The sequence below is a fragment of the Oncorhynchus kisutch genome, linkage group LG1 (assembly GCF_002021735.2).
Source record: "Oncorhynchus kisutch isolate 150728-3 linkage group LG1, Okis_V2, whole genome shotgun sequence".
In the NCBI taxonomy this organism is placed as follows: Eukaryota; Metazoa; Chordata; class Actinopteri; order Salmoniformes; family Salmonidae; genus Oncorhynchus; species Oncorhynchus kisutch.
The window spans coordinates 65523338-65550587 of record NC_034174.2 but is presented as its reverse complement, the minus strand read 5'-3'; the positions used below and the strand labels follow the sequence as shown (position 1 = coordinate 65550587).

General features: G+C 42.0%; 2 protein-coding genes across 2 annotated transcripts; both read left to right on the top strand.

Moving 5' to 3' along the window:
• Positions 1-75: 75 nt before the first annotated feature.
• Positions 76-16768, top strand: LOC109889267 (uncharacterized). The gene is made up of 4 exons (XM_031830119.1): positions 76-320; positions 10194-10705; positions 12226-12354; positions 13433-16768. Exons 2-4 carry the CDS (start codon positions 10238-10240, stop codon positions 15731-15733), a joined length of 2898 nt encoding a protein of 965 aa, XP_031685979.1. The 5' UTR covers positions 76-320; positions 10194-10237; the 3' UTR covers positions 15734-16768.
• Positions 16769-16866: 98 nt separating this feature from the next.
• Positions 16867-27219, top strand: LOC109889291 (uncharacterized). Its single transcript, XM_031830110.1, has 6 exons — positions 16867-17110; positions 19223-19901; positions 21469-21612; positions 22796-25596; positions 25827-25888; positions 25980-27219. The coding sequence occupies exons 2-5, from the start codon at positions 19263-19265 to the stop codon at positions 25843-25845; spliced, it is 3603 nt and encodes a 1200-aa protein (XP_031685970.1). The 5' UTR covers positions 16867-17110; positions 19223-19262; the 3' UTR covers positions 25846-25888; positions 25980-27219.
• Positions 27220-27250: the final 31 nt, after the last annotated feature.

Sequence of the window (27250 nt, the reverse complement as noted above, 5' to 3'; positions counted from 1 at the left end):
TTTCTTAAAAAGTAACTTCAAAATGGAAGTCATGCTGATGATCTAAACTATGCTCCACACTCCGTCCTGTTGGTGGCAGTATTGGAATTTGAATCATAACAGGGTGGGAAAAAATCTTCAGAAGCAGGTACAGCAGAAAAATAAAATAGTCTTTGTCCTTGGCTAGCTAGGTCGTTGCTTTTGTACTAGCTAATATATGCATTTTTATGCAATTGCGTGGAACTTGTTTGACGCCTCAAAATCTAAAATGACATGGCGAACATAATGAGATGGTACCCTCTTTAAGGCCTAAGACGAGCGCGGGTGAGGTTGCAGACGAGGTAAACAATAATTTTATAGCTACTGCTTGCACTTTACTTTTAAGAATATGGTAATGTGTTTGTTTATGATAAAAACTGTTATTGGGCTATATGCTTCTGTCACGCTCACAGCATGTTCTGAAAATGGCATAGCTACAAGCTAACGTTAGCTACCTAGCTTAGTAGAAGAGGTTCCGCTTCAGATTCATGCAGCTTTAGTATTCTGATCATAGTTAGCATTTATGGCTAGCATTTGAAGCCAGCAATCGCGTTCCTCACACGCTAGGAACGAATTTCGACAAGTTATAATGAGAAAGTGCCAGTCTGTCCCAAAACACAAGTTTAATGGAGACTTGTAGGAGGACTGCGTATGACGTCGCCCACTGTATGCGATTTCGTTAGCCTGATTGCATCCAGACTGAGAAGTCCGCATTGCATTCCTGACCACGTCCTGAAGTGGTCAGCAAGATCTGAACACAATCAGCAAAAAGCCACTTCTGTGCGTCTAGACCAGTCTTCTCTGTGATATCTTCATATTCTGATAGCCAGGGGTGCAACTTTGGTTTTAGAAGTGAGGGGGGACATAACCTGGAGGGGGGACTGGGGGACCTCCCTCAATTTTTTGGGACATCAAACAAATTTCCTGCATTTGTACACAATCTAATATGACCCTTTTGGCATAATTTTGTGGTCACTTACTGTAAATAATAATATATGTTTCCAAACGCTTCTTTACGAGTGTGGATGCTACAATGATTATGGATAAACCTGAATTAATTGTGAATAATGATGAGTGAGAAAGTTATAGAGGCACACATCGTACCCCTCCCAAAAAATGTATAGTCTCCCATGTTATTGTAATGGTGAGAGGTTAGCATGTCTTCGGGGTATGATATTTGTGCGTCTAACTTTCTCTCTCATAATTATTCATGATTCATTTAGAATGATCCATAATCATGGTAGCATCCACATTAATGTAGAAGCTTTTAGAAACGAATTATATTCTTATTTACAATAAAAGTGTCTCCAAATAGACATAATACATAATTTACCATTAATTTATATTGGGCACAAAATAATCTGAAATGCAACCAAAACAAACAGCAAATGTATCCAACAAATTCGTAGACTCGCAACCTTGATGTTGTCATTGCATGCTATGAATGTGGGGACCAAATACATCACTTTTTACTACTTTAATACACATACAAGTGAATTTTGTCCCAATACTTCGGTCCCCTAAAATGGGGGACTATGTACAAAAAGTGCTGTCATTTCTAAACAGTCCACCCGATATGGATGAAAATAAACTCAATTGAATGCTGACAGTCTGCACTTCATAGTCATTGTTTGATTTAAATTCCAAACTTTGAGGATAGAGCCAAAATAAGATAAAATGCTTCACTGTCCCAATAATTACTGAGGGCACTGTAATTCATATCATAGGCCTAATAGTACTGTAGAGCTCTTTTTACTTGCACACAATATAGCTGGATCGCCCCGTCTTGTCCCTAGGGGTCCAACGCCCTGCAGTGCCCCAACCCATCACACCCCACTCAGCTTTAGGATCTTAGTGAAACATTTATTATTGTTTTCAGGTGTGTTAGGCCAAGGTCAGAATGACAACCAACAACACGGCTGACCCCTGGGCCAGGACTGAGCAGCCCAGCAGCTAGGGATTGCCTAAATAGGTATCTCCCCTGACGTGGGCATGTTTTCATGCATACAGTATTCCATATAAGGCATCCAGACCTTATGAAAGTTGCACACTATACCGTTAATCTTTACATTTCTGCCATCCTTTGTGACATTGTCGGAGGATAACCAACCTTCCAATTAATAGCAATGCATTTCTTAGCCACTATAAATGCTAGGTTACATAGTTTCTTCTGATATCAGTCTCCAGTATCAACATTTCCAAGCAAACAAAAACAGGGAGAAAGGAGAATCTGTAGATATGCTGAGATAAAATAACATACTCTTTGCCAGAATTCAGCCAACCTTCACAAGAGCATAACATATAAGTTCACCTTACCGCACCACAGACTGGTCTTCCCTGGTTTCTTGATCCTGTTGAGACCCCTGTCACAATCTGATCCTGCTAAAATGAGGCATTACAAATATTACCTTTGTGTACATTTATACATTATTATCCAAGAATAGAACCAATGGTTCAATAATTGAAATTACCATTATTCCGAGATCCTAGACTGTAGCTTTAAACTTCTGTCATGTAGTTACGCCAGATCAATAACGTTACATTGCTATACGGACTCTAATAAACTCATATTGCACTGTCAAAACAAATGTCTAAATGTTGGTCTTTAATCGTTTGGCCGCTTGTTTCATCTAGTGTGATTGAGGCAAAAATAATAGCTGAAGTTAGTGAGCTAGCATCAGACAACTTTTGGCTAGCTCTAATGGTACATCAACTGGCAAAAACTAGCCAAGTTAATTTACTTCTGTTGAAACAGGACAAAACAAAGGCTACAAAATATTTCCATACACACAACAGATGTTAAATACTGCTACCTGACAGATACTGAGATGGCTATAGCTGAACTGGCTGTGGTAACTACTAGCTAGCCACTGTAGCTAGTTAATTCACTTTAGACAGAAATTCAGTTGAGAGGGGATGAAAATTAGCTAATGCTAAGTCAGTTAGTTACACTACTAGCTCAGCACTGGGAATAAATTATTTTTTCCAGTTAATAAGTCAAATAGCAGTTACCTTGCATCAGTCAAATAAAGAGTAGACAGTTTCTGCTCTGCTTGCTTTTACAACTCAAAGAAAAAGCACAACACACAGCTCCTGCCTCTGTTCATGTCTCCCGTGACGGTCCTATAAGCCAACCTTTCAGAAGCTTTTCCTTCACACAGCCTGTCCGCACGCTCTGTGGTGTCGGCGCGGTCCTAAATCCAGCCGGCTGATACCACCAAAGAGCCTACCCGACCTCTCTGAGGCATCTGCATGGTCCTAAAGCACACTGATACTGTGTTTTGTATCACAGCAATAACAACATTGGGGGGAGCAATGACAAAAATGCAATTTCAGAATGTCCCGCCGTCCCCAGTGGAAGTTGCACCCCTGCTGATACTATAAGTCGCATGTACGTGTCAAGTGTAGACACGACCTGGTGTCTACACTTGATACTTACATGCAACTTCTGCTACGGTATCAGAATACGGAAATCGCATTTAAAAGACTGGTCTAGATGCACAAAAGTCGCTATGTGGTCTGATTGTGTTCAGATCTAGGCTGGTATGGCAATAGCACTGCCCTCGATCGCCTGGCGCCAAAGAGGGTGGCGCGGACAGTCCAGTACATCACTGAGGCCAAGCTCCCTGCCATCCAGGACATCTACACTATATATACAGTACAGTTACATTCTAGATGATTCTGTGCTTCCAACTTAGTGGTAACAGTTTAGGGAAGGCCCTTTCCTGTTTCAGCGTGACAATGCCCCCGTGCCCAAAGTGAGGTCCATACAGAAATGGTTTGTCGAGATTGGTGCGGAAGGACGTGACTGGCCTGCACAGAGCCCTGACCTCAACCCCATCGAACACATTTGGGATGAATTGGAACGTCGACTACGAACCAGGCCTAATCGCCCAACATCAGTGCGCGACCTCACTAATGCTCTTGTGGCTGAATGGAAGGAATTCCCCGCAGCAATGTTCCAACATCTAGTGGAAAGATGTTTTCTATCTATTCCCGGGCATTATCAGCTCATTGTTATGGATGTATCCAAATGAACGTCAATAGAAAACAGCTACTTTGCTGTTATTCTGCCTGCAGAGGTAGTGACTGTGTTAGCCGCAAGAAAGTGATAGGAATGTTGCCAGAGAGCATGGCAACAGAACATAAAGAACAAACGACTGGGTCGTGTCCAAAAGATGACAAAGCATGAATTTGTTTATATAAATGAAAATATCAACCTTTTTTTCTACCTGTAAATGTGTGCTTAGTATTGTTTCTTTGGCAACTATGGTATAAGCTGGATAAACTGCTGTTATTCTGGCTGCAGAGGTAATGAATGACTGTGTAGCTGTAGCAAGTTGGCTGGCTAGCTAGCAGCAAGCATGGGGTAAGAACAGAACATTAAGAACGAACGAGTGGGTCACGTCTGTAAATATCAAATTAATCGAACGACTGGGTCGCATCTCTAGCAAACCAAAAGATGAGAAAGTATGAATTTGCTTATGAAAATATCAGCGAAAGATATGTATTTGTACCGGTAAATGTGTGCTTTCATATTTATTTATTTTTTGGCAACTGTGGTATAAGCTGGATAAACGCCTCCGTTCTGTACATTACCTTGAAAAAAGGGACCACCTCGTCCCGCTGCATCGTCCGTTATTTCCAAGGTAATTTACAGAACATCGGCGTTTATCCCTTACATGTACCACGGCTAGGACAACGCATTTATTTTTACTCTCCTAATTACATTGTTAAACAGTTTATAATAGCAATAAGGCAGGCACCTCTGGGGTTTGTTGTATATGGCCAATATACCACGTCTAAGGGCTGTATCCAGGCACTCCACATTGCATCGTGCATATAACAGCCCTTAGCCGCGGTACTGTGCATTTGGAAAGTATTCACAACTCTTGACTTTTTCCACATTTTGTTACATTACAGCCTTACATGCTGACCATACCGCTCACGTGTGCGAGCTTTGCAAAATAAATGTACACATACATGTTATTCAATCATTGCACCCACACTGCTCGCGCGATTCAGCGAGCGTCTGCGTGGCCAGGCGCTAAAATAGAAATAGGTTCTATTTGTGACGCTCAATGCGTTGCAAAGTCCGGCCTCGCCCATCTCCTCATGGGTTTTTAGGAGCATATACCCACGTGAGTGATTGAAAGATGAACTGACATCCACACTCCAGTCGGTTATAGTAATGCACTGTAAAGTTGGTTGCCAACCACCATATAAAGTCCAAAGAAGTAAAAAAGAAGCTTGAGGAAGGAGGAGAGATGACGAGAAAGGAGTTCAGTTTACCGTTTTATCTGTGGATTAATTGTCGGAGTAGAGGACCTTGTGCATTTCAGGTAAAATAACAACCCAATGTTTATATCCCAGGACAAATGAGCTAGCAATAGCAAGCTTTGATATTTCAACCTGCGTGTCCTGATCGTGTCTGGTGTGGGGTACAAAATCAACATGCGCCCGATGGCGCATGCAGGCGCACGCGTGTGTCCGGTTTGGTCAGCATGTTATTCTAAAATTGTTAAATAAAATTTCCTCATCAATCTACACACAATACCCAATAATGACAAAGCAAAAACAGGTTTTTATCAATTTTCCCCAAAAATAAATCAAATAAAAACATACCTTATTTACACAAGTATTCACACCCTTTGCTATGGGACTCAAAATCGAGCTCAGGTGCATCCTTTTTCCATTGATCATCCTTGAGATGTTTCTGCAACTTGATTGGAGTCCCACTTGTGGTAAATTCAATTGATTGGACATGATTTTGGAAGGCACACATCTGTCTTTGTAAGGTCCCACAGACAGTGCATGTCAGAGCAAAAACCAAGCCATGATGTTGATGGAATTTTCCGTAGAGCTCCAAGACAGGATTGAATCAAGGCACAGATCTGGGGAAGGGTGCCAAAAAAATATCACCACCAAGGCCCTTCTCCCCCTATTGCTCAGTTTGGCCGGGTGGCCAGCTCTAGGAAGAGTCTTGGTGCTTGGTGCTTACAAACTTCTTTGAGAATGATGGAGGCTACTGTGTTCTATTCCTTCTGCCTCATGGCTTGGTTTTTGCTCTGACATGCACTGTCACTGTGGGACCTTATACAGACAGGTGTGTGCCTCTTCAAATCATGTTGAATCAATTCAATTTACCACAGGTTGTCTCCATTCAAGTTGTAGAAACACCTCAAGGATGATCAATGGAAACAGGATGCACCTGAGCTCAATGTCAATTATTTATTTATATATATTTTATACATTTGCAAAAAAAATCTAAAAACCGGTTTTCACTTTGTCTTTATGGAATATTGTGTGTAGATTGATTTTTTTATTTAATCAATTTTAGAATAAGGCTGTAACGTAACAAAATGTGGAAAAAGTCAAGGGGTCTGAATACTTTCCAAATGCACTGTACGTATAAAGCTATGATGATACAATTTTATAAATGACAAAAGATAATTTGGTCGTTCGACATGGTGGGATCTTTTTATGTCAGTAAATGTATTTCGCAAGAAATGGCGGTGGAAACGCTATTGATCTAATAACCATCATATTAAACTTGGAGTCACACGATGATACTGTGTGTGGTCCTGCCACTATGACTTGGGAAACCATGCAGTTTATTAGACTACAGCTGAGTTATGAAGAACTTCACAGTGTGATGAAAGTGAATGGTAGTTCTGAGCAATTAGTGCTTTTTGAGGTAGGTTTCGGATTGATTAGTAAAAAATAACCGTTTTCGATTTAAGTTTTGATGATTTTTAAAATAAATTCACTATGCATTATGTGGGTTGAATGCTCTAACATAGAATAAAACAACTAATTAATCGTAGTGACTGCCAATTACTGCTTATCAGTTATTAACCAACATTTATTCATATTTATTTCAGTTGTGTATATTACATTTGTTTTATTTGATGACTATTATTTCATTCCAAGTCATCTCATCTCTATAGAGCTGCTGCCTATACTGTCTGACAAAATCACTATTTTGTAGATCTTCAAAGTAAATAAGGCATGACTGCTGAATACCAACTATCAATCATTTAGATCATGTATTTTCAGTTAGAGATACGGTGCAAAGCAATAGCTGCTCTATATCCCCTTGCGATGGCGCATTCTTCTGCCTCTTCTGTAAAAGAAACACACACCGGACAAGTAGATGCACAATGAATTGTGGTCATTGTAGTTAATTGCCATGTTTTATGCGATAAACTATGATGAATATTGGCCCTGTTGGAAACTAAAACTCCCTACCACATCGCACAGTTCAGACTGGATCTGATTTATCTCTAGAGAAACTGCTATGTGTTCATTGAGCTCACAGTTAAAAACGGAATAAAATGGAATTCAAATAATTGAACCGACATTGGTCAATTAGTTGTTGTTTAAAAAAACAAAATATTGTACTTTAAAAACAGAAAACAACAGACATTTAATTGCTCAGCACTAGTGCATAGTGATCTTGATGCTCCTTTCCAATAAATATTGAAGGTCGTATTAATAAAAAAAAAAAATATATATATATATATATATTTAACTTTTATTTAACCAGGTAGGCTAGTTGAGAACAAGTTCTCATTTACAACTGCAACCGTGCCAAGATAAAGCAAAGCAGTTCGACACAAACAACAACACAGAGTTACACATGGAATAAACAAACATACAGTAGAAAAAAGTCTATATACAGTGAGTGCAAATGAGGTAAGATAAGGGAGGTAGGGCAATAAATAGACCATGGTGGCGAGGTAATTACAATATAGCAATTAAACACTGGAGTGATAGATGTGCAGAAGATGAATGTGCAAGTAGAGATACTGGGGTGCAAAAGAGCAAGATTAATAAATAAATACAGTATGGTGATGAGGTAGTTGGATGGGCTATTTACAGATGGGCTATGACAGCTGATGCTTAAAGTTGGGGAGGGAGATATGAGCCTCTAGCTTCAGTGATTTTTGCAGTTCGTTCCAGTCATTGGCAGCAGAGAACTGGAAGGAAAGGCGGCCAAAGGAGGAATTGGCTTTGGGGGTGACCAGTGAAATATACCTGCTGGAGCGCGTGCTACGAATGGGTGCTGCTATGGTGACCAGTGAGCTGAGATAAGGCGGGGCTTTACCTTACCTTATTTTCAATGACGACCTAGGAACAGTGGGTTAACTGCCTGTCCAGGGGCAGAATGACAGATTTGTACCTTGTCAGCTCGGGGGTTTGAACTTGCAACCTTCCGGTTACTAGTCCAACGCTCTAACCACTAGGCTACCCTGAGGGCCAGCCAACGAGAGCGTACAGGTCGCAGTGGTGGGTAGTATATGGGTCTTTGGTGACAAAACGGATGGCACTGTGATAGACTGCATCCAATTTGTTGAATAGAGTGTTGGAGGCTATTTTGTAAACGACAACGCCGAAGTCGAGGAACGGTAGGATTGTCAGTTTTACGAGGATATGTTTGGCAGCATGAGTGAAGGATACTTTTGTGAAATAGGAAGCCGATTCTAAGATGCTTAATGTGAGTCTGGAAGGAGAGTTTACAGTCTAACCAGACACCTAGGTATTTGTAGTTGTCCACATATTCTAAATCAGAACGTCCAGAGTAGTGATGCTGGACGGGCGGGCAGGTGCGGGCAGCGATCAGTTGTAGAGCATGCATTTAGTTTTACTTGCATTTAAGAGCAGTTGGAGGCCACGGAAGGAGAGTTGTATGGCAATGAAGCTCGTCTGGAGGTTTGTTAACACAGTGTCCAAAGAAGGGCCAGAAGTATACAGAATTGTGTCGTCTGCGTAGAGATGGATCAGAGAATCACAGGCAGCAAGAGCGACATCATTGATGTATACAGAGAAGAGAGTCAGCCCAAGAATTGAACCCTGTGGCACCCCCATAGAGACTGCCAGAGGTCTGGACAACAGGCCCTCCGATTTGACACACTGAACTCTATCAGAGAAGTAGTTGGTGAACCAGGCGAGGCAGTCATTTGAGAAACCAAGGCTGTTGAGTCTGCGGTGATTGACAGAGTCGAAAGCCTTGGCCAGGTCGATGAATACGGCTGCACAGTATTTTCTCTTATCGATGGCAGTTATAGTGGAGAAGGTGGGGTGGGATTCAAAATGGTCGGTGATCTGTTTGTTAACTTTGCTTTCGAAGACCTTAGAAAGGCAGGATAGGATAGATATAGGTCTGTAGCAGTTTGGGTCTAGAGTGTCACCCCCTTTGAAGAGGGGGATGACCGCAGCAATCTCAGATGATACGAAAGAGAGGCTGAACAAGTGACATGATCGATGCTTGACTGCCATTTGACAAATAAAAAATATTCTTGTTCTTATCCATAATAATCTCATCATGTAGACTAGTTTACCAGCACAACCTACCTGCACTGTATCTGCGAACTGTTAGCTGGAGCACATGCCAATACTAGCGTAAGCACATTTGCTATTTTACACAACAGTTTTTGTGCCAAAAACTATCTGTAGAGTTGAAAATGCGATAGAATTCAGTTCATGAAAACTTAGCGAAAAGGTACTTTTTGTGCACACACTGATTTCTATCACACCACCGGTGGAAAACACCACTGGTTGTAAAATGCGCCTATTTTCTTTATCCAGATTCTAGAATATTCGCATAAATCTGTCTCCAAATGGATGGAAACCTAGCTCTAGTGACTGCCATTATTGAAGTTGTTTGTGGTGATGTCAAAATTAGGGTTGTACAAAACAGTCATCAGCGATTGGATAATTTCTAACCAGCGTATCAACGGCAATAACGAATTTTAAAAACCCAACTGATCGGTTTCTGGGACCAATCGGAACGGTTAGAATGAGATTGCGTTCTAGAAATTTGCGGGGAGGTACTCAGATCCAGACGGTTGTCACTAGTTACCACAACCACAAAGTCATAAACCCACCAAACCCTAACCACACTGATAATCTCATGCCTAACCTTAAATTAAGACCAAACAGCTTGTTTTCTTGAATCTTTACGATATAGCCCATTTGGACTTTGAGGCTGTGGTAACTAGTGACAAACAATCCAGACTCATTGCAGATAAATGCATTCACATCCTAGGGCATAGCATTTGGCCGGAGCAAGGAGTTTGGGTAGCCAGGCAACCTAGCACGACAGTACACAACAACGTGTAACTTACATTAAGCTCACCAATGTCTTCTTACATTTTTATTTTATGCTGCAGTGAACCTGAAGAGTCATCCCAGCTCAGACACGCTGGAAGATAACATGCCAAATGGAACCAGAGAGTTACAGTCTGGTGCTGCCTCTGCTATGAGCAACATTATGGATCCATCTGCCAGAGACTGGAGCAAAGGCTCATTGAGGGGTAGCAGTGCTCCCTTCTCCCCAGACACAGATGGGGACGTTGATGGAGACCCTGTGCAGCCCAGTGTGGACCTGGAACTCGCTCGTAAGAAGAAGGAGCTGGAGGTCATAGAGGAGAAGATAGCTCGCAAGAAAGCTGTTCTTGCTACACGACAGCTTCAACACGGAGCTAAGAACATGCCTAAAAAACAGACTGCATCCACAACAGTGAAGGGCATCGCTAAACAGACCAAGATAAACAATACAATATTCAAAACATACAACCAGGTCACCGACAAGTCGTCACGCATATGCCTACCTCTTAAACGGAGGGTGCTGGACATTCTACGTAAGTTCAGAAGAACACCGGTACGGCACCTACTTCGTAAGGTATGTACCTATTAGTTCTGTATTTATTAATCAGGGTTGGGGTCAATTCTGAATTTAGTTGCTAATTGGTCTTTCATTTCCATAAAATGTTGGGATTTGAATTGAATGGGCCACACACCACAGGAAGCAGAATTTAATTTGAATTAAAGGGATAGTTTTGGTCAAATTCCCCTTACTTTGAGTTGTCTGTAGAATTGAATTCAATGAAATTCAAATAGATCATTTATTCCATACATCGTTATGTTCATGTTGACATCATGTATGGTGACCAATACTGTTTGACATGTTGTCGCCCTACAAGCTCGCCGTCATGTATACAGTTAATAACGTGTAAGTACATTTATTTAACGTTCCGTCTTGGGGCATTCAGTCTTCGGGCGTTCAAGTTAAGCCACATTGAAATGACTACGTGTTTTAGCAGCACGTGTCTGACGTTGAAGATATATCCATAGTCGGAAGACCGTTCTTATTAAATCGGCATCCCTCACATTACCTGTGCACAAGAAAGTATTCAAATCAAACATGTACACTACCGTTCAAAAGTTTGGGGTCACTTAGAAATGTCCTTGTTTTTGAAAGAAAAGCACTTTTTTTAATCCATTTAAAATAACATCAAATTGATCAGAAATACAGTGTAGACATTGTTAATGTTGTAAATGACTATTGTAGCTGGAAACGGCTGATTTTTAATGGAATATCTACATAGGCGTACTGAGGCCCATTATCAGCAACCATCACTACTGTGTTCCAATGGCACGTTGTGTTAGCTAATCCAAGTTTATCATTTTTAAAGGCTAATTGATCATTGTCAATGATTGACATATATTCATGTCTCAGTTACATTTCTTTGATTTTAATTCAATTCTACTTCCTTTATTTCAAATTCTGCTTCCTGTGGGGTCAAATTTCAATGAATGTCTTGAATATAATTTTTATTTTCCGAATGAACCCTGTTATGAATAGATATTTCCTGATAGATCAAAAAGAAGTTGATGCTTAATAGTAAATAATTTAAAAAAAGCATTTGTGCAAAAAACGCTCTCCCAAGTTTTTTGCACAAATGCTTTTTTGATTAAGGTGTGTAGTGGAAAAAAGTAAAACGCCTTTATTGTTTACGGCTTATGCGTAGCAAGAATAAAAAATAAAAAAACACTCAGGATGACTACCAGATCTTTCTTGGTGTTTGGATTCTGATGTTTCTACCACATGGACTTAATAGTTAATGTAAGAACCAGGTGTTTCTACTGCTAAGAGGTAAATAAAAACTGACCTTGGATCACAATCCAAGGGGCAACTTCCTTACACATACTAAAATGGTCCTTTTAGTATGTGGTCCTTTGTAGATCAGTAGGTAGAGCGTGGCGCTAGTAACGCCAGGGTACTAGGTTAGATTCCTGGAACCACGCATATGTCAAATGTAGGCACGCATGACTGTAAATCGCTTTTGGATTAAACGTCTGCTAAATGGCATATGTTATATTAAAATATTCTCTCTTTTCCCCCGGGATACCCCTGCCAAGACGAAGAAACAAAACAAGATGCGAGCATTGGAGCTGATGATTAGCTCTCCCCTAGAAAATGAAGAGGCCCATCCTCTGAGACTGAGAGTGAAGGTTTTAATGAACCAGCGACGCTCTCCCAACAATGAGGTATGTAGCCATCACAAAGTAGGTCGGCAAAAGTATCATAAGAAGCAAGTCAAGAAAACCATGGACCCCGATTTAATACAATCGATTTCTGCGATTGACACCCTTCCCACATACGCTCGATATCAAGTACCTACTTGTGCACTTCATAATCTTTTTTTGTGTTCTTATAGGCCTACAGTGCTGTCTAGAATGTCATGGCTATATTAGTGTCCGTCAAACACCTGCGTGGAAATGTTGTTATCCTTTCAGATGCATCAATTGCTACCTATCATGCTAACAGTCGTTGAGATGGACTTATAGCATAGCTAGTCAGATAACAGCCAATCATTGCTGAATGAGTAATTATGAGTAAAATGCAGTTGACAGAATGCAATCAAATACAGTGCCCTCTGTAATTATTGGGACAGTGAAGCATTTTATCTTACTTTGTGTCTACTCCACAGGTTTGGATTTAAAAACAAACAATTAATGGTAAATAATGTATTGTGTAATTTTGGAGTCACTTTTATTGTAAACAAGAATAGAATAAGTTTCTAAACACTTCTCCATTAATGTGGATCCTACCATGATTACAGATAATCTTGAATGACTCATTAATAATTCTGAGTGAAAAAGTTAGATACACAAATATCATACCCACAAGACTAACCTCCCGTTATTGTAATGGTGAGAGGTTAGCATGTCTTGGGGGTATGATATATTTGTGCGTCTGTAACTTTCTCACTCATAATTATTCACGATTCATTCAGGATTATCCGTAATCATGGTAGGAGCCACATTAATGCAGAAGTATTTAGAAACATTTTCTATTCTTATTTTCAATAAAAGTGACTCCAAAATTACATTATTTACCATTAATTTCTATTGGGCACAAAATAATCTGAAACAACCAAAACAAACAACAGATGAATATAGCAAGCCCATGATAACACGAAGGTAGTGTGAAATGCACACATAAACGATACGTAAATGAAGTTTGATGGGCCGTCTTGATGATGTAAGCAGATCATACACTTTTTGTTTGTTTATAGCTGAAGTGGATAGATAGTCATTGATATTTCCTCATGTCTCCTGTTAGGTGGTTCCTGATGATAAACAGCATGATCCAACCATTCAGAGGCCAGTTCACTCACTCAGGACACAGGAGAAAGACATAGCAGCCACAGGCTTCCAGCGCTTCCTCAATGTCCTCAATGAAGGTGTGGACCTCAACAAGCTCTCAAAGATAGTCAACGACGAAAATGAGCTACTCATTGTGGGCGAGGAGCTACCACAAGTTTCTCCGACTCTGCTCGAGGGTCATGTTGACTCCAGCAGTAGATCCAATTCTTCTCCAGTTGAGGAGAAGAAGGTGAGGCTTGAGGATGAGCAGCGGTACGAGCAGATGCAGACCCTGCTGGAGATCGTTGGGCTGGACTTGGGGGTTGAGGAGTTGGGTCGGCTGACAGACAGGACCAATGATAGGCTGTATGGGAAGATGGGAGACTTGAAAAGGAAGGAGTTCGAGAATGAGAAGGGAAAAGAGAAAAAGGAGAGCGAGCCCTCATTTAAACATCTTAGTACTTCCTCATTACCATCAGACAGCGCCAGCCCCCTTCTAAACCAGCACTCAAACATGACTGGTGAATACAGCAGCTCTAGTAACAGGGTATGGGACATAGAGAGGGACAGATCTGAGAGGGACTGGCACCGACACTCTGGTACCAGAGACAAGGACAGAGAGAGGGAGGAGGATATAGTCAGAGAAATGGAGAGATCTGAGAGAGATGGGCACAGAGAGGACAGAGCCAGAGAAGGGGACAGTCCTACGAGAGAGAGATCCAGGCAAAGATGCTCTAGTACCAGAGACAAGGACAGAGTCAGAGAAAGAGACAGATCTGAGAGAAACCGAAAGGGAGACGGGCACAGACACTCTAGTACCAGAGAGAGAGACAAGGACATACCGGTAGTCAGAGAAACAAACAGATCAGAAAGGAACAGAGATGAAGACAGGGACAGAGACCCAAAGAAGGACTGGGACGGAGGCCAAGAGAGAGACCGGGACAGATCTAGGAGAGACGGGGCCAGATACAGATCTGAGAGAGACGGGGACAGAGACCCAGAGAAAGGCAGGGACGGAAGCCGAGAGAAAGACCGGGACAGAGTGAGAGACCGGGACAAATACAGATCTGAGAGAGACAGAAACCGAGCGATAGACAAGGATATAGAAAGGTGGCTGCAAAGGACCAAAGACGGAGACAAACGTTCTAGGACCAGTGACTGGGACAGCGAGAGCGACTGGAACAGCCACTGTAGTACTAGAGACTGGGACAGAGAGAGATCTGAGAGGGATAGGTATGGGGATGAGTCCAGGGAAAGCTCCATTGAGCTCTACTCATACTCCATGGACCCTATATTCCCTGTTTCTCATCCTCATGCATTTATGATGGCAAACTACTCCCCCACCCAGTACTCTCAGTATATGGCGTACCACAGCAGCCCCTACACCATGGCCTTCCCTCCAGGGTGGGGTTATCCCCCTGGCACCATGCCCCCTGGTATTATGCCCCCTGGTATTATGCCCCCTGGTATTATGCCCCCTGGTATTATGCCCCCTGGGATTATGCCCCCTGGTAACATGCCCCCTGGTAACATGCCGCCTGGTAACATGCCGCCTGGTAACATGCCGCCTGGTAACATGCCGCCTGGTAACATGCCGCCTGGTACCATGCTTCCTGGTGTTATGCTCCCTGTTACCATGCCACCTGGAATCATGCCAGCTGGTGCCATGCTGCCTATTAACAAGCCCCGCCTACCTAATCCCCCTGGGTATCCACCCTACACCAACTTCCCCCCATATTACTCTAATGGCACCACAGCCTTAAACCAGACATACACCAAGCCTGCTAGCAACCTCCAGCTCTCATCTACCCAGCCTGCTAGCAACCTCCAGCTCTCATCTACCCAGCCTGCTAGCAACCTCCAGCTCTCATCTACCCAACCTACTAGCAACCTCCAGCTCACATCTACCCAGCCTGCTACTAGCAACCTCCAGCTCACATCTACCCAGCCTGCCAGCACTGCAGCAGTCTTGCCCCTCCAACGTAACCCTCCCATTTGTCACAAGAAACTAGCTCCCTGGTATAAAGAAAATAACAAAGCCCTGAAGCAAGTTTGCCGACAAATGGAACGGAAATGGCGCTCCACCAATTTGGAAGTCTTCCGACTAGCTTGGAAAGACAGTAAAGCGCAATATCGAAAAGCCCTCAATGCCGCTCGATTAGCCTACTTTTCCAAACAGGAGGAGAATAAAAACGATCCAAAATGTATTTTTGATACTGTTGACAAGCTAACTAAAAAGCAGCATTCTCCTAGTGAGGATGGCCTTCACTTCACCTAAGCAGTTACATCCTGCCTGGTTGGCCCTGTCTGGGGGTATCTTCGGACTGGGCCACATTGTCTAAGCACTGGGTTCTGTCTAAGCCCTTTGTGACATTTACTGATGAAAAAGGGCTTTATAAATAAATAAATGTGATTGGTTGGTCTTAACTCAGAGATACACATACACCCAGCCCTCTAGCAACTGCAAGGAAAAGAGACAGAAGCATGCAGAAGCCGTAGCGAAAGTGAAAAGAATAAACATGGAAGAGACAGAAATATGCAGAAGATGTAGTGAAAGTATCCTGTCAGATGGTGACAAAGACGTCCCCCTCTGAACCAGGGTGAATGAAGAAAGCAAAGGGGGTAAACAATAGATTCTTCACAGGTATTTTCATGAAGAGTTATCATAATCATCAAAGGAAGCATATGTGTAAGAGGAAACGGCTTTTGAAGAGGCGGAATGAGGCTCACCAGCACAAAATAAAGTGATTGCTTGCAGAAGCAGCAGGGAAAGTGGCTCCTCGGGTGTCTGTAAAGGATTTCCCCTTTGGAGATGAGCCCAAGATCCAGAAGGAGTAACAATGATCGATGGGGAGAAACTACATGCTGACACTGTAGAAGAAGTGGTCCCTAAAAGAAGCTAGATTTGTAATGACACTAGCAAAGGATTTGTTATAGTTTAACCTCATCCTTCAAAGCTTCATGTTGAAGCTATTTCCAGTGTAATGTTTTGTATTGTATGTGGTATGGGTATGGCCAGTGGTCTTTCTTGACTATTATATCTGCTCAGCAAACGCATTTTCTCTCCCGTTATAAACCAAATCATAAGGGCGTGGAGTTTACTTGATCTGGTCATGTGGTTAGGAAAGACCCCTGGCCCTGGGCATAGTACATGTGTGTCAATACAATGAAAAGACCATTGATGACATGCTTGCAAGTTCTCATGCCTGATAGCAAGAAAACTGCCCGTGTTTCATTCCCCCACTTCAGTCTATAGATCATCTTTTACTTTGTATATATTTAATTGAATAAAAGATTCTGTCTAATATTGTAAGTGTGGAGTATGTCAAAGTAATTTAACCAAGGCATTAAGCTTCACATTTCTTTTCAGGAATAACTTAAATTGGTTTGGAATTAGAAAATGCCATGCTCTTCGCACTCCGTTCTATTGGTGGCAGTATAGATCCTATGAAGCAGAAATCATAGACGATGTAGACAGGAAACGAGTTTGTTGGTTGACCAGTTGCCTTTATAACAAATTTAACCTAATCTATACCATTTATATGAAAGTCAAAGCACTCCGATTTTTAAGAGAGACTGGTATGCTAGTTGTTTGACACCACAAGATCCAGAATGAGACAGTGAACACAAAGACCTGCGCGAGGGTAGCATCGAGGTAAACAACCATTAGCTATAGTCAATGTTTGCAACCACTTATTGTGGAAAATGTGCAATGTGGCAATTTCATGAATTTGTCGATATTCTCACATGCTTGCATTTACAGACGTTAGCTAGCAAGGTATATGCCAGCCTGCTCTGAAAGTTAAATTACAAACTAGCTAGGTAGTTAACATTTGCTAACGTTAGCTGGCGAACGCTTGCACATTTCAGCTGACATTCAGAACAATAACGTACAAGCAAGCGAAGTTATTATAGAAGACAAATGCAACTACATACAGTTGAAGTCGGAAGTTAACATTCGCCTTAGCCAAATACATTTAAACTGTGTTTTTCTCAATTCCTGACATTTAAGCCTCATTTAAAAAAAATCCCAGTTTTAGGCCAGTTAGGATCACCACTATTTTAAGAATGTGAAATGTCAGAATAATAGTAGCGAGAATGATTTATTTCAGCTTTTATTTATTTCATCACATTCCCAGTGGGTCAGAAGTTTACATATTACAATTAGCATTTGGTAGCATTGCCTTTAAATTGTTTAACTTGGGTCAAATGTTTCAGGTAGCCTTCCACAAGCTTCCCCCAATAAGTTGGGTGAATTTTAGCCCATTCCTCTTGACAGCGCTGGTGTAACTGAGTCAGGTTTGTAAGCCTCCTTGCTCGTACACGCTTTTTCAGTTCTGCCCACAAATGGTCTATAGGACTGAGATCAGAGCTTTGTGATGGCCACTCCAATACCTTGACTTTGTTGTCCTTAAGCTATTTTGCCACAACTTTGGAAGTATGCTTGGGGTCATTGTCCATTTGGAAAACCTATTTGCGACCAAGCTTTAACTTCCTGACTGATGTCTGGAGATGGTGCTTCAATATATCCACATCATTTTCTTCCTCGTGATGCAATCTACTTTGTGAAGTGTACCACGCCCTCTTGCAGCAAAGCAACCTCACAACATGATGCTGCCACCCCCGTGCTTCACAGTTGGGATGATGTTCTTTGGCTTGCAAGCCTCCCCCTTTTTCCTCCAAACAGAATGATGGTGATTATGGCCAAACAGTTCTATTTTTGTTTCATCAGACCAGAGGACATTTCTCCAAAAAGTACTTTCTTTGTCCCCATGTGCAGTTGCAAACCGTAGTCTGGCGGTTTTGTAGCAGTGGCTTCTTCCTTGCTGAGCGGCCTTTCAGGTTATGTCGATATAGGACTTGTTTTACTGTGGATATAGATACTTTTGTACCTGTTTTCTCCAGCACCTTCACACGGTCCTTTGCTGCTGTTCTGGGATTGATTTGCACTTTTCGCACCAAAGTACGTTCATCTCTAGGAGACAGGACGTGTCTCATTCCTGAGCAGTATGACGGCTGCGTGGTCCCTTGGTGTTTATACTTGCGTACTATTGTTTGTACAGATGAACATGGTGCTTTCAGGCGTTTGGAAATTGCTCCCAAGGATGAACCAGACTTGTGGAGGCCTACAATTTTCTTTTCTGAGGTCTTGGCTGATTTCTTTTGATTTTCCCATGATGTCAAGCAAAGAGGCACTGAGTTTGAAGGTAGGCCTTGAAATACATCCACAGGTACACCTCTAATTGACTCAAATGATGTCAATTACCCTATCAGAAGCTTCTAAAGCCATTACATCATTTTCTGGAATTTTCCAAGCTTTTTAAAGGCACAGTCAATTTAGTGTATGTAAACTTCTGACCCACTGGAATTGTGATACAGTGAAATAATCTGTCTGTAAACAATTGTTGGAAAAATTACTTGTCATGCACAAAGTCGATGTCCTAACAGACGTGCCAAAACTATAGTTTATTAACAAGAAATTTGTGGAGTGGATAAAAAACGAGTTTTATGACTCCAACCTAAGTGTAAGTAAATTTCCGACTTCAACTGTATATATTGGAATGTAACTTGTTTGTTTAGAAGCTTGTTAATTCGTTTGAGTCCTTAGTGATGTCTTGCCTTAAACGTGCATTTATGGGCAAATAACATCTAATACATCCATAATCAACAGCAAACATGTTTATATTCATCACATACTTAACGTTAGTGTTTATATAGTTGTCACCCAGACACACAGTACAGTTCACCACCTCTTTATTCTCTGCAGTGAACCTGGAGTATCAGCCCAGCTCAGGCACCTTGGCAGAATGGATCCAGAGAAGCACAGTCAGAGGAGGGAGTATGAAGAACCAGAGAGGTACAGTCGGCGGAGGGAGTACGGAGGACCGAGCTCAGGACAATGGGACGATAGCTTTGAGAAGAGAGGCAATGGCCAGGCTATGCCCCGAGAGCCCTACAGTGAATACTCCAGCATGAGGCGAACTAGAGAAGGTGGGAAGGAGTATGGTGCTTCCTCTGCTATGAGCTACATCATGTACCCATCATCCAGAGACTGGAGCAAAGGCTCATTGAGGGGTAGCAGTGGTCCCTTCTCCCCAGACACAGATAGGGACATTGATGGAGATCCTGTGGTGCTCAGTGTGGAGGACCTGGAACTCGCTCGTAAGAAGAACGAGTTGAAGGTCATAGAGGAAAAGATAGCTCGCAAGAAAGCTGTTCTTGCTCTGCAAAAAGTTAAACGCAGAGCTAAGGACATGCCTGAAACACAGGCTGCATCCGCAACAGCGAAGGGCATGTCTAAACAGAGGAAGGTAAACGATACAACATTCCAAAGATACAGTAATGTCGCGGACCAGTCGTCACGCATATGCCTACCTCTTAAACGGAGGGTGCTGGACATTCTGAGTAAGCTCAGAAGAACACCGGTACGGTACCTACTGCGTAAGGTATGTACCTATTAGTTCTGTATTTATTAATCAGGGTTGGGTTCAATTCTGAATTGGTAATTGGTCATTAATTCCCATAAGTTTTGGATTTGAATTGGTCACACCCCACAGGAAGCAGAATTAAAGGGATAGTTCATGCAAAAATCTAGATTTGGGTTGAATTCCCCTTCATTTTTTTTCTATCGTTATGTTCATGTTGACATCATGTATGGTGACCAATACTGTTTGACATGTTGTAGCCCTACAAGCTCGCCGTCATGTATACAGTTAATAACGTGTAAGTACATTTATTTAACGTTCCGTCTTGGGGCATTCAGTCTTCGGGCGTTCAAGTTAAGTCACGCTGAAATTACTATTAATCAAAGATGGATTTCAATGTTTGCTCAAATGTTTGCTCGCACACACTCCATTTCTACTTCCTGTCTGTTGCAGCACGTCGCCCGTATTGCGACGGCTGATTAGTTAAGCCAAACAGGTGGGAAACACAGAGGTGTGCTTGCAAAGCAATAACAGAAATTGGAATCCATGTTTGATTTGGAAGGAAGGGGGGTAGAATCAATCAATTTAATTGTATTATTTTCTGGGCACTGCTCGGCGAATCAACAGTCTACCAACCACGGAAAGTCCCTCCGACGTGGGAAAAGTGTCACCAAACAGGCACAGTCTAGGGTCGGAAAATAAGACGCAAGGTGGGTAAGGGCTATACTGCTAGACCCCTGGGCTGAACATGTTCTTCAAACACTTCCTTTTTTTAAACTCATCCTCCTAAAACGAGTTATAATTATAGTGGTCTGGAGATATTCAAAGCTAGTTATGTAGGTTGTCTCTAATTATCAATCATTCGCTTTATGTCTTATTCAATGTAATGATAGAAAAACATACATTTCTCAGAATGCATTAGATTAAACACTCCAGAATGGAAGTGAACATTTCATGACAAAAATACAAACAAAATACTGTTTGACATCATTGAGTTATAATCAAACTAACATTTAAAATGGTATCTGTATTCTTTAGTAAGAGGTGTCAGGTGATTTTGACAAAGTATTTGTCAAAGGTTTGAGACGCATATGTCTAAGTTTAATTTATTTAAAATTCTGCCTATAAACAATTTAAATTCAAATTTCAATTAATGGGTTGAATTTCATAAAATTCAGAGTCGACCTCAACACTGTTATGAATACATTTTCCCTGATAGATCCAAAAGAAGTTGATGATGGATTGTAAACGATGCCAAAAAAGCCTTTGTGCCAATAATCAAGGTACTAGCGTGTAGCGTAAAACATTTCAACGCCTTTATTTTTTGTCTCATGCATAGCAAAAATAAGAAATCCACAAATGTGTTGTGACTACAACAGCCTTCATCAGGATGACCATCAGATCTTTCCTGATGTTTGGATTCTGATTTTCTACTACATGGACTTAGCAGCAGACCCCCTTTTCTCCAAACACAGTTCTAAGATCAGTTACCCATTAAGAGTCTGGGGTAAATAAAAACTGACCTTGGATCACTATTCAGAGACAACTGCATTACACATACTAAAATATTGTCTCTATTTTCCTCTAGGATACCCCTGCCAAGCTGAAGAAACAAAACAAGATGCGAGCATTGGAGCTGATGATTAGCGCTCCCCTAGAAAATGAAGAGGCCCATCCTCTGAGACTGAGAGTGAAGGGTTTAATGAACCAACGACGCTCTCCCAACAATGAGGTATGATGCCATCACAAAACATAGAGATGGGCAAAAGTATCATAAGGAAGTCAAGAAAATCATGGCCCCCGATTAATTCAATTTATTTCTCCCATTGACACCCATTCCAAATACGCAGGATATGAAGTGCCTACTTATTGTACGCTTCATAATATTTTTTGTGTTCTTATAAGTTCAGTTTTTTTCTAAAATGTCATGGCTATATTAGTGTTATCCCTGTCAGCCACCTGATGCATCAATTGCTACCTAGCATGCAAACAGTCATTTAGATGGACTTGTAGCCTAGCTAGCCAGCTAAAAGCCAATCATTGCAGAATGACTCATTCTGAGTAAAATGCATTTGACAAAATGCAACCAAATACATTCGTTGTGACAGATGAACATAGCAAGCCCATGATAACACAAAGGTAGTGTGAAATACGTAAATGAAGCAACATTTGATGGCGCGGTGCTGATCAAACACATTTTGTTTGTTTTAGTGCTGAGCGATTAGTGCTTTTTTGGATTTTAAACATTAAATGCATTGTGGGTTGAATGCTCTAACAGAGTAAAACAATGAATAAAAGTACCATGATGGTTGTGACTGTCAATTACTGCTTATCACTTATTAATCATTTATTCACATTACTTTAATTTAATAAAATATTTCAGTTGTGTATATTACATTTGTTTTATTTGATGACTATTTCATTCCAAGTCATCTCATTTCTATCGAGCTGCTGCCTATGCGGTCTTACAAAATCGCTATTTTGTAGTTCTTCAAAGTAAATACTTTGAATAGGCATAATTTTATGACTGCTGAATACCAACTAGATCATGTATTTTCAGGTAGAGATAGCTCACAGAGCAACAGCTGCTCTCTATATCACCTCGGAATTGTGCATTCTTCTCTCTTCAGTAGCAGGCATGAAAGACCGGACAAGTAGATGTGCAATGGATTATGGTCATTGTAGTTAATTACCACATTTTATGCGCTAAACCATGTATAATATTGGCCTGTTTGAAACTACAATTCCCTACTACATCGCACAGTTCAGGCTGGATCTGATATCTTGAGAAATTGTGCGCATTGAGCTCACAGAAAAAAACTGAACGAAATGGTATTCAAATAATTGAACATAATCAAAATGTTGGTTAATCGCCCAGCACCAGTTTGTTTATATTTCTTCATGTTTCCTGTTAGGTGGTCGCTAATGATAAACAACATAATCCAACCATTCAGAGGCCAGTTCACTCACTCAGGACACAGAAGAAAGACATAGCAGCCACAGGCTTCCAGCGCTTCCTTAATGTCCTCAATGAAGGTGTGGACCTCACCAAGCTCTCAAAGATCGTCAACGACGAAAATGAGCAACTCATTGTGGGCGAGGAGCTACCACAAGTTTGGCCGACTCGGCTCGAGGGTCATGTTGACTACAGCAGTAGGTCCAAGTCTTCTCCATTTGAGGAGAAGAAGGTGAGGCTTGAGGATGAGCAGCGGTACGAGCGGATGCAGACCCTGCTGGAGATTGTTGGGCTGGACTTGGGGGTTGAGGAGTTGGGTCGGCTGACAGACAGGACCAATGATAGGCTATATGGAAAGATGGGAGACTTGAAAAGGGACAGAGCCAGAGAAGGGGAAAGTCCTGCGAGAGAGAGATGCAGGCAAAGATGCTCTAGTACCAGAGACAAGGACAGAGTCAGAGAAAGAGACAGATCTGAGAGAAACCGAAAGGGAGACGGGCACAGACACTCTAGTACCAGAGAGAGAGACAAGGACATACCGGTAGTCAGAGAAACAAACAGATCAGAAAGGAACAGAGATAAAGACGGGGACGGAGGCCGAGAGAGAGACCGGGACAGATCTAGGAGAGACGGGGGCAGAGACTTAGAGAAAAGCAGAGACGGAGGCCGAGAGAAAGACCGGGACAGATCTGAGAGAGACAGAAAACGAGAGATAGCCAAGGATTTAGACAGGTGGCTGCAAAGGACCAGAGACGGAGACAAACGTTCTAGGACCAGAGACTGGGACAGAGAGAGATCTGAGAGGGATGGGTATGGGGATGAGTCCAGGGAACGCTCCATTGAGCTCTACTCATACTCCATGGACTCTATATTCCCTGTTTCTCATCCCCATGCATCTATGATGGCTACCTACTCCACCACCCAGTACTCTCAGTATATGGCATACCACAGCAGCCCCTACACCATGGCCTTCCCTCCAGGGTGGGGTTATCCCACCGGTACCATGCCCGTTGGTATTATGCCCCCTGGTATCATGCCCCCTGGTACCATGCTTCCTGGAATCATGCCAGCTGGTGCCATGCTGCCTAGTAACAAGCCCCGCCAACCTAACCCCCCTGGGTATCCACCCTACACCAACTTCCCCCCATATTACTCTAATGGTACCACAGCCTTAAACCAGACATACACATACACCCAGCCTGCCAGCACTCGAGCAGTCTTAAGTCAGAGATGCACATACATCCAACCCACTAGAAATCGCAGGAAAAAGACACAGAAGCATGCCCGAGGGAAAGTGTCCTGTCAGATGGTGACAAAGAAGTCCCCCGCGGTTTTGACCACTCAGATAGCGACAAAGAAGTCCCCCCCCGAACCAGGGTCCAAGATTAAAGCAAAAAGGAGAAACAATCTATTCTTCACAGGTATATTCATGAAGAGTTATCACAGTCATCTAAGGAAGTTCCAGTATTATTTGAAACGGCTTGCGAAGAGGAGGAACAAGGTTCACCAGCGCAAAAGAAAGCGATTGCTTGCAGAAGCAGCAGGGAAAGTGGCCCCTCACTTCCCCTTTGAACCGGAGCCCAAGAAAGACGGGGAGAAACTACATGCTGACACTTCTGAAGAAGTGGTTCCTCAGGAAGCTGCAAATAATTTGGAGGCACCATCTGAAACAGGGCCTAAGAAAGAACCAGAAGGTGAGAAACTACATGCTGACACTTCTGAAGAAGTGGTTCCTCAGGAAGCTGCAAATAATTTGGAGGCACCATCTGAAACAGGGCCTAAGAAAGAACCAGAAGGTGAGAAACTACATGCTGACACTGCTGAAGAAGTGGTCCCTCAGGAAGCTGCAAAGAATGTGGAGACACCATCTGAAATGGGGCCTAAGAAAGAACCAGAAGGTGAGAAACTACATGCTGATGCTGCAGAGAAAGTGGCTCCTCAGGTGACTGCAATGGACACTGCGGCCCCCTCTGAAATGGGCCCCAAGAAAAAAAAGTTGTATCCAGGTATCTTCATGAAGATTCTAATGAGAAGTCTAAAGAGGCATCAGTGCAAGATAAAAGGGAAGAAGAAGCATTTTGCAAAGAGGAGGAAAAAGGCTTTCCAGTACAAAGGGAAGAGACCATTGGTAGACACTAAGAAAAAAGTGCCTCTTCTAGAGGTTGCAATGGACTCTGGGAACCCCTCTGAACCATGGCCCAAGAAAAAGAAAAAAAAGAAAACACTAGAGGAAAAAGGAGGTATATACTACCCAGGGATATTCATAAGGGTACACAGAACCTATTTAACAAGGGGGAAACTGGCAAAGGCAAAAGCAGCTGCTGAAGGCACTGAGGCCATTTCTGAACCAGCACCCACGATTGAAGGGGGGGAAGGAATGACAGAAGGGGAGGAACTGCTTGCAGACACATTAGAGAAAAGGGTTCCTCAAGTGGCTACAAATGACTCTGGGCTTCCCCCTGAACCAGGGCCCAACAAAGAACCAGAAAGAGAGGAAGAAACTATGTTAGAAGAGGAGAAACTGCTTGCAGATCATGTGGCGAAAGTGTCTGTAAAGGGCCCTCCGGTCCTCTTGGAACCAAAGGCTGAGAAAGACCGAGAAGGAGAGGACGATGCAATTATAGATGGTGAGAAACTGCTAGCAGACCCTGTGGAGAAAGTGGCTATAACGGACCCTGGCTTGCTCTCTGAACCAGAGGCTGAGAAGGAGACAAGGGGAGAAACAACCAGTGGCATGATAATTAATGAAGGAAAAATAAGGTTGGTGCTTTTAAAAAATATTTTTTTAAACTTTTGTATTGCATTGTAATTGTTGGAATTAATGTCTTTGGTATGGAAGAAAAGTTCTCCCTTGGGTAAACTGAATGAATCTTAGTGAACCTGGGTATGTTGGCCTTTTGTCTACCTATAACTCACCATTCATCCAAATTTTTGTCCTTGTTACGGCAAAAAGCCTTTTAATGACATTGAATTTCTTAAATGTTCCTCAGCTTGAAGAGTTCAACCTGAAGATGGGCACGCCTAACACGGCCTCAAAGGATGGCTAGCTGTTGTAAGTAAAAGCACCAGAAATACATCTGTTTCAAGAGAACGATTGTATTCTATAGCGAGTCATTCGTCTCAACTATTTCTCTATTCTGCAGATCTTCACTTGGCATCATGAGCTCATCGCACACTAGAATTGAACCTGCTGCATCCAGACCCTATGGACATCAGTTGGCTTCATTCTTACCTATCAACCATTTAATAGATTTGTAATCACAAAAAAATTATTTGTTAAAGTTTAGCCTCATCCTTAAATGCTTCGTATTGAATTTATTTTCAGCGTAATTTATTGATATTGTGTGTGGGGTATGGGTAGGGTCTAGCACATTCATATATGCTAAGTACCTTTAGCGCCTATTGATGATAGTATCTTCTGGCCGGGGGAGTTTAATTAAGAGCACCGACCATTGCACTAAAAGTTAATACGCATCACTTGCGTCCTGATTTTGGAACATAAGGAACTATCTTTCATATCAGCGTTGGACAAAAATGCACATTTATTGGGTTAGGGTTCCCACACGGCCATATTTCCATGTTACAGTGCTTGTTTACGGAAAACGCATGGAAGACTGAGTCGACTACCTTTGCTAATTACCGATCTGCATCTCCAACACCCTGTGTGTAAACGGAAGATGGACGCCACAAACTCGTTGTCACTGAAAGATACTGTCGGCTGCAACTGTTAAAACCGGTTTTATAAACTGGGTGGTTTGAGGCCTGAATTCTGATTGGCTGAAAGCCATGGTATATCAGACCATATACCATGGGTATGACTAAACGTTTAGTTTTACTGCTCTAATTACATTGGTAACCAGTTTATAATAGCAATAAGGCTACTCTGGGGTTTGTAATGTGGGGCCAATATACCACGGCTAAGGGCTGTGTCCAGGCACTCCGTGTGGCGTCGTGCTTAAGAACAGTCCTTAGCCCTGGTATATTGGCCATATACCACAACTCCTCGGGCCTTATTGCTTAAATAACAGAGTAAGTGTACATTTTGCATATGAAAGTAGATGGCTTGATGTTTCTAGAACCGTACTGCAATTAGATGGAGTATTTGGCTGCCAGAGACAATTTAGCTGTTCTAAACCAAATAAGGGCGTGGAGTTTATTTGGTCTGGTCATGTGGTCAAGAAAAATTCCTGGCCCTAGATATAGTACATGTGTATCAATGCGATGAAAATGCTATTGACGGCATTATGTTTGTAAGTTGTCATGCCTGATAGCTAAAAGTAAGAACTGCCCATGTTTCATTCCCCAGTGCAGTCAGCCCTCCTATTTCTATAGATCTTTCACTTTGTAAATATGTAATTGAATAAAATATTTGGTCTATTGTAAGTGTGTAGTGTATCATATTTGAAATGAACTT

What these genes read in the sequence shown, in the direction of transcription:
- LOC109889267 (XM_031830119.1), top strand. Translation starts at nt 10,238, where the DNA reads ATGCCAAATGGAACCAGAGAGTTACAGTCTGGTGCTGCCTCTGCTATG. An exon ending in TACGGCACCTACTTCGTAAG is followed by an intron (nt 10,706 to 12,225) that starts GTATGTACCTAT and finishes ACCCCTGCCAAG; the next exon opens with ACGAAGAAACAAAACAAGAT. An exon ending in GACGCTCTCCCAACAATGAG is followed by an intron (nt 12,355 to 13,432) that starts GTATGTAGCCAT and finishes GTCTCCTGTTAG; the next exon opens with GTGGTTCCTGATGATAAACA.
- LOC109889291 (XM_031830110.1), top strand. Translation starts at nt 19,263, where the DNA reads ATGGATCCAGAGAAGCACAGTCAGAGGAGGGAGTATGAAGAACCAGAG. An exon ending in TACGGTACCTACTGCGTAAG is followed by an intron (nt 19,902 to 21,468) that starts GTATGTACCTAT and finishes ATTTTCCTCTAG; the next exon opens with GATACCCCTGCCAAGCTGAA. An exon ending in GACGCTCTCCCAACAATGAG is followed by an intron (nt 21,613 to 22,795) that starts GTATGATGCCAT and finishes GTTTCCTGTTAG; the next exon opens with GTGGTCGCTAATGATAAACA.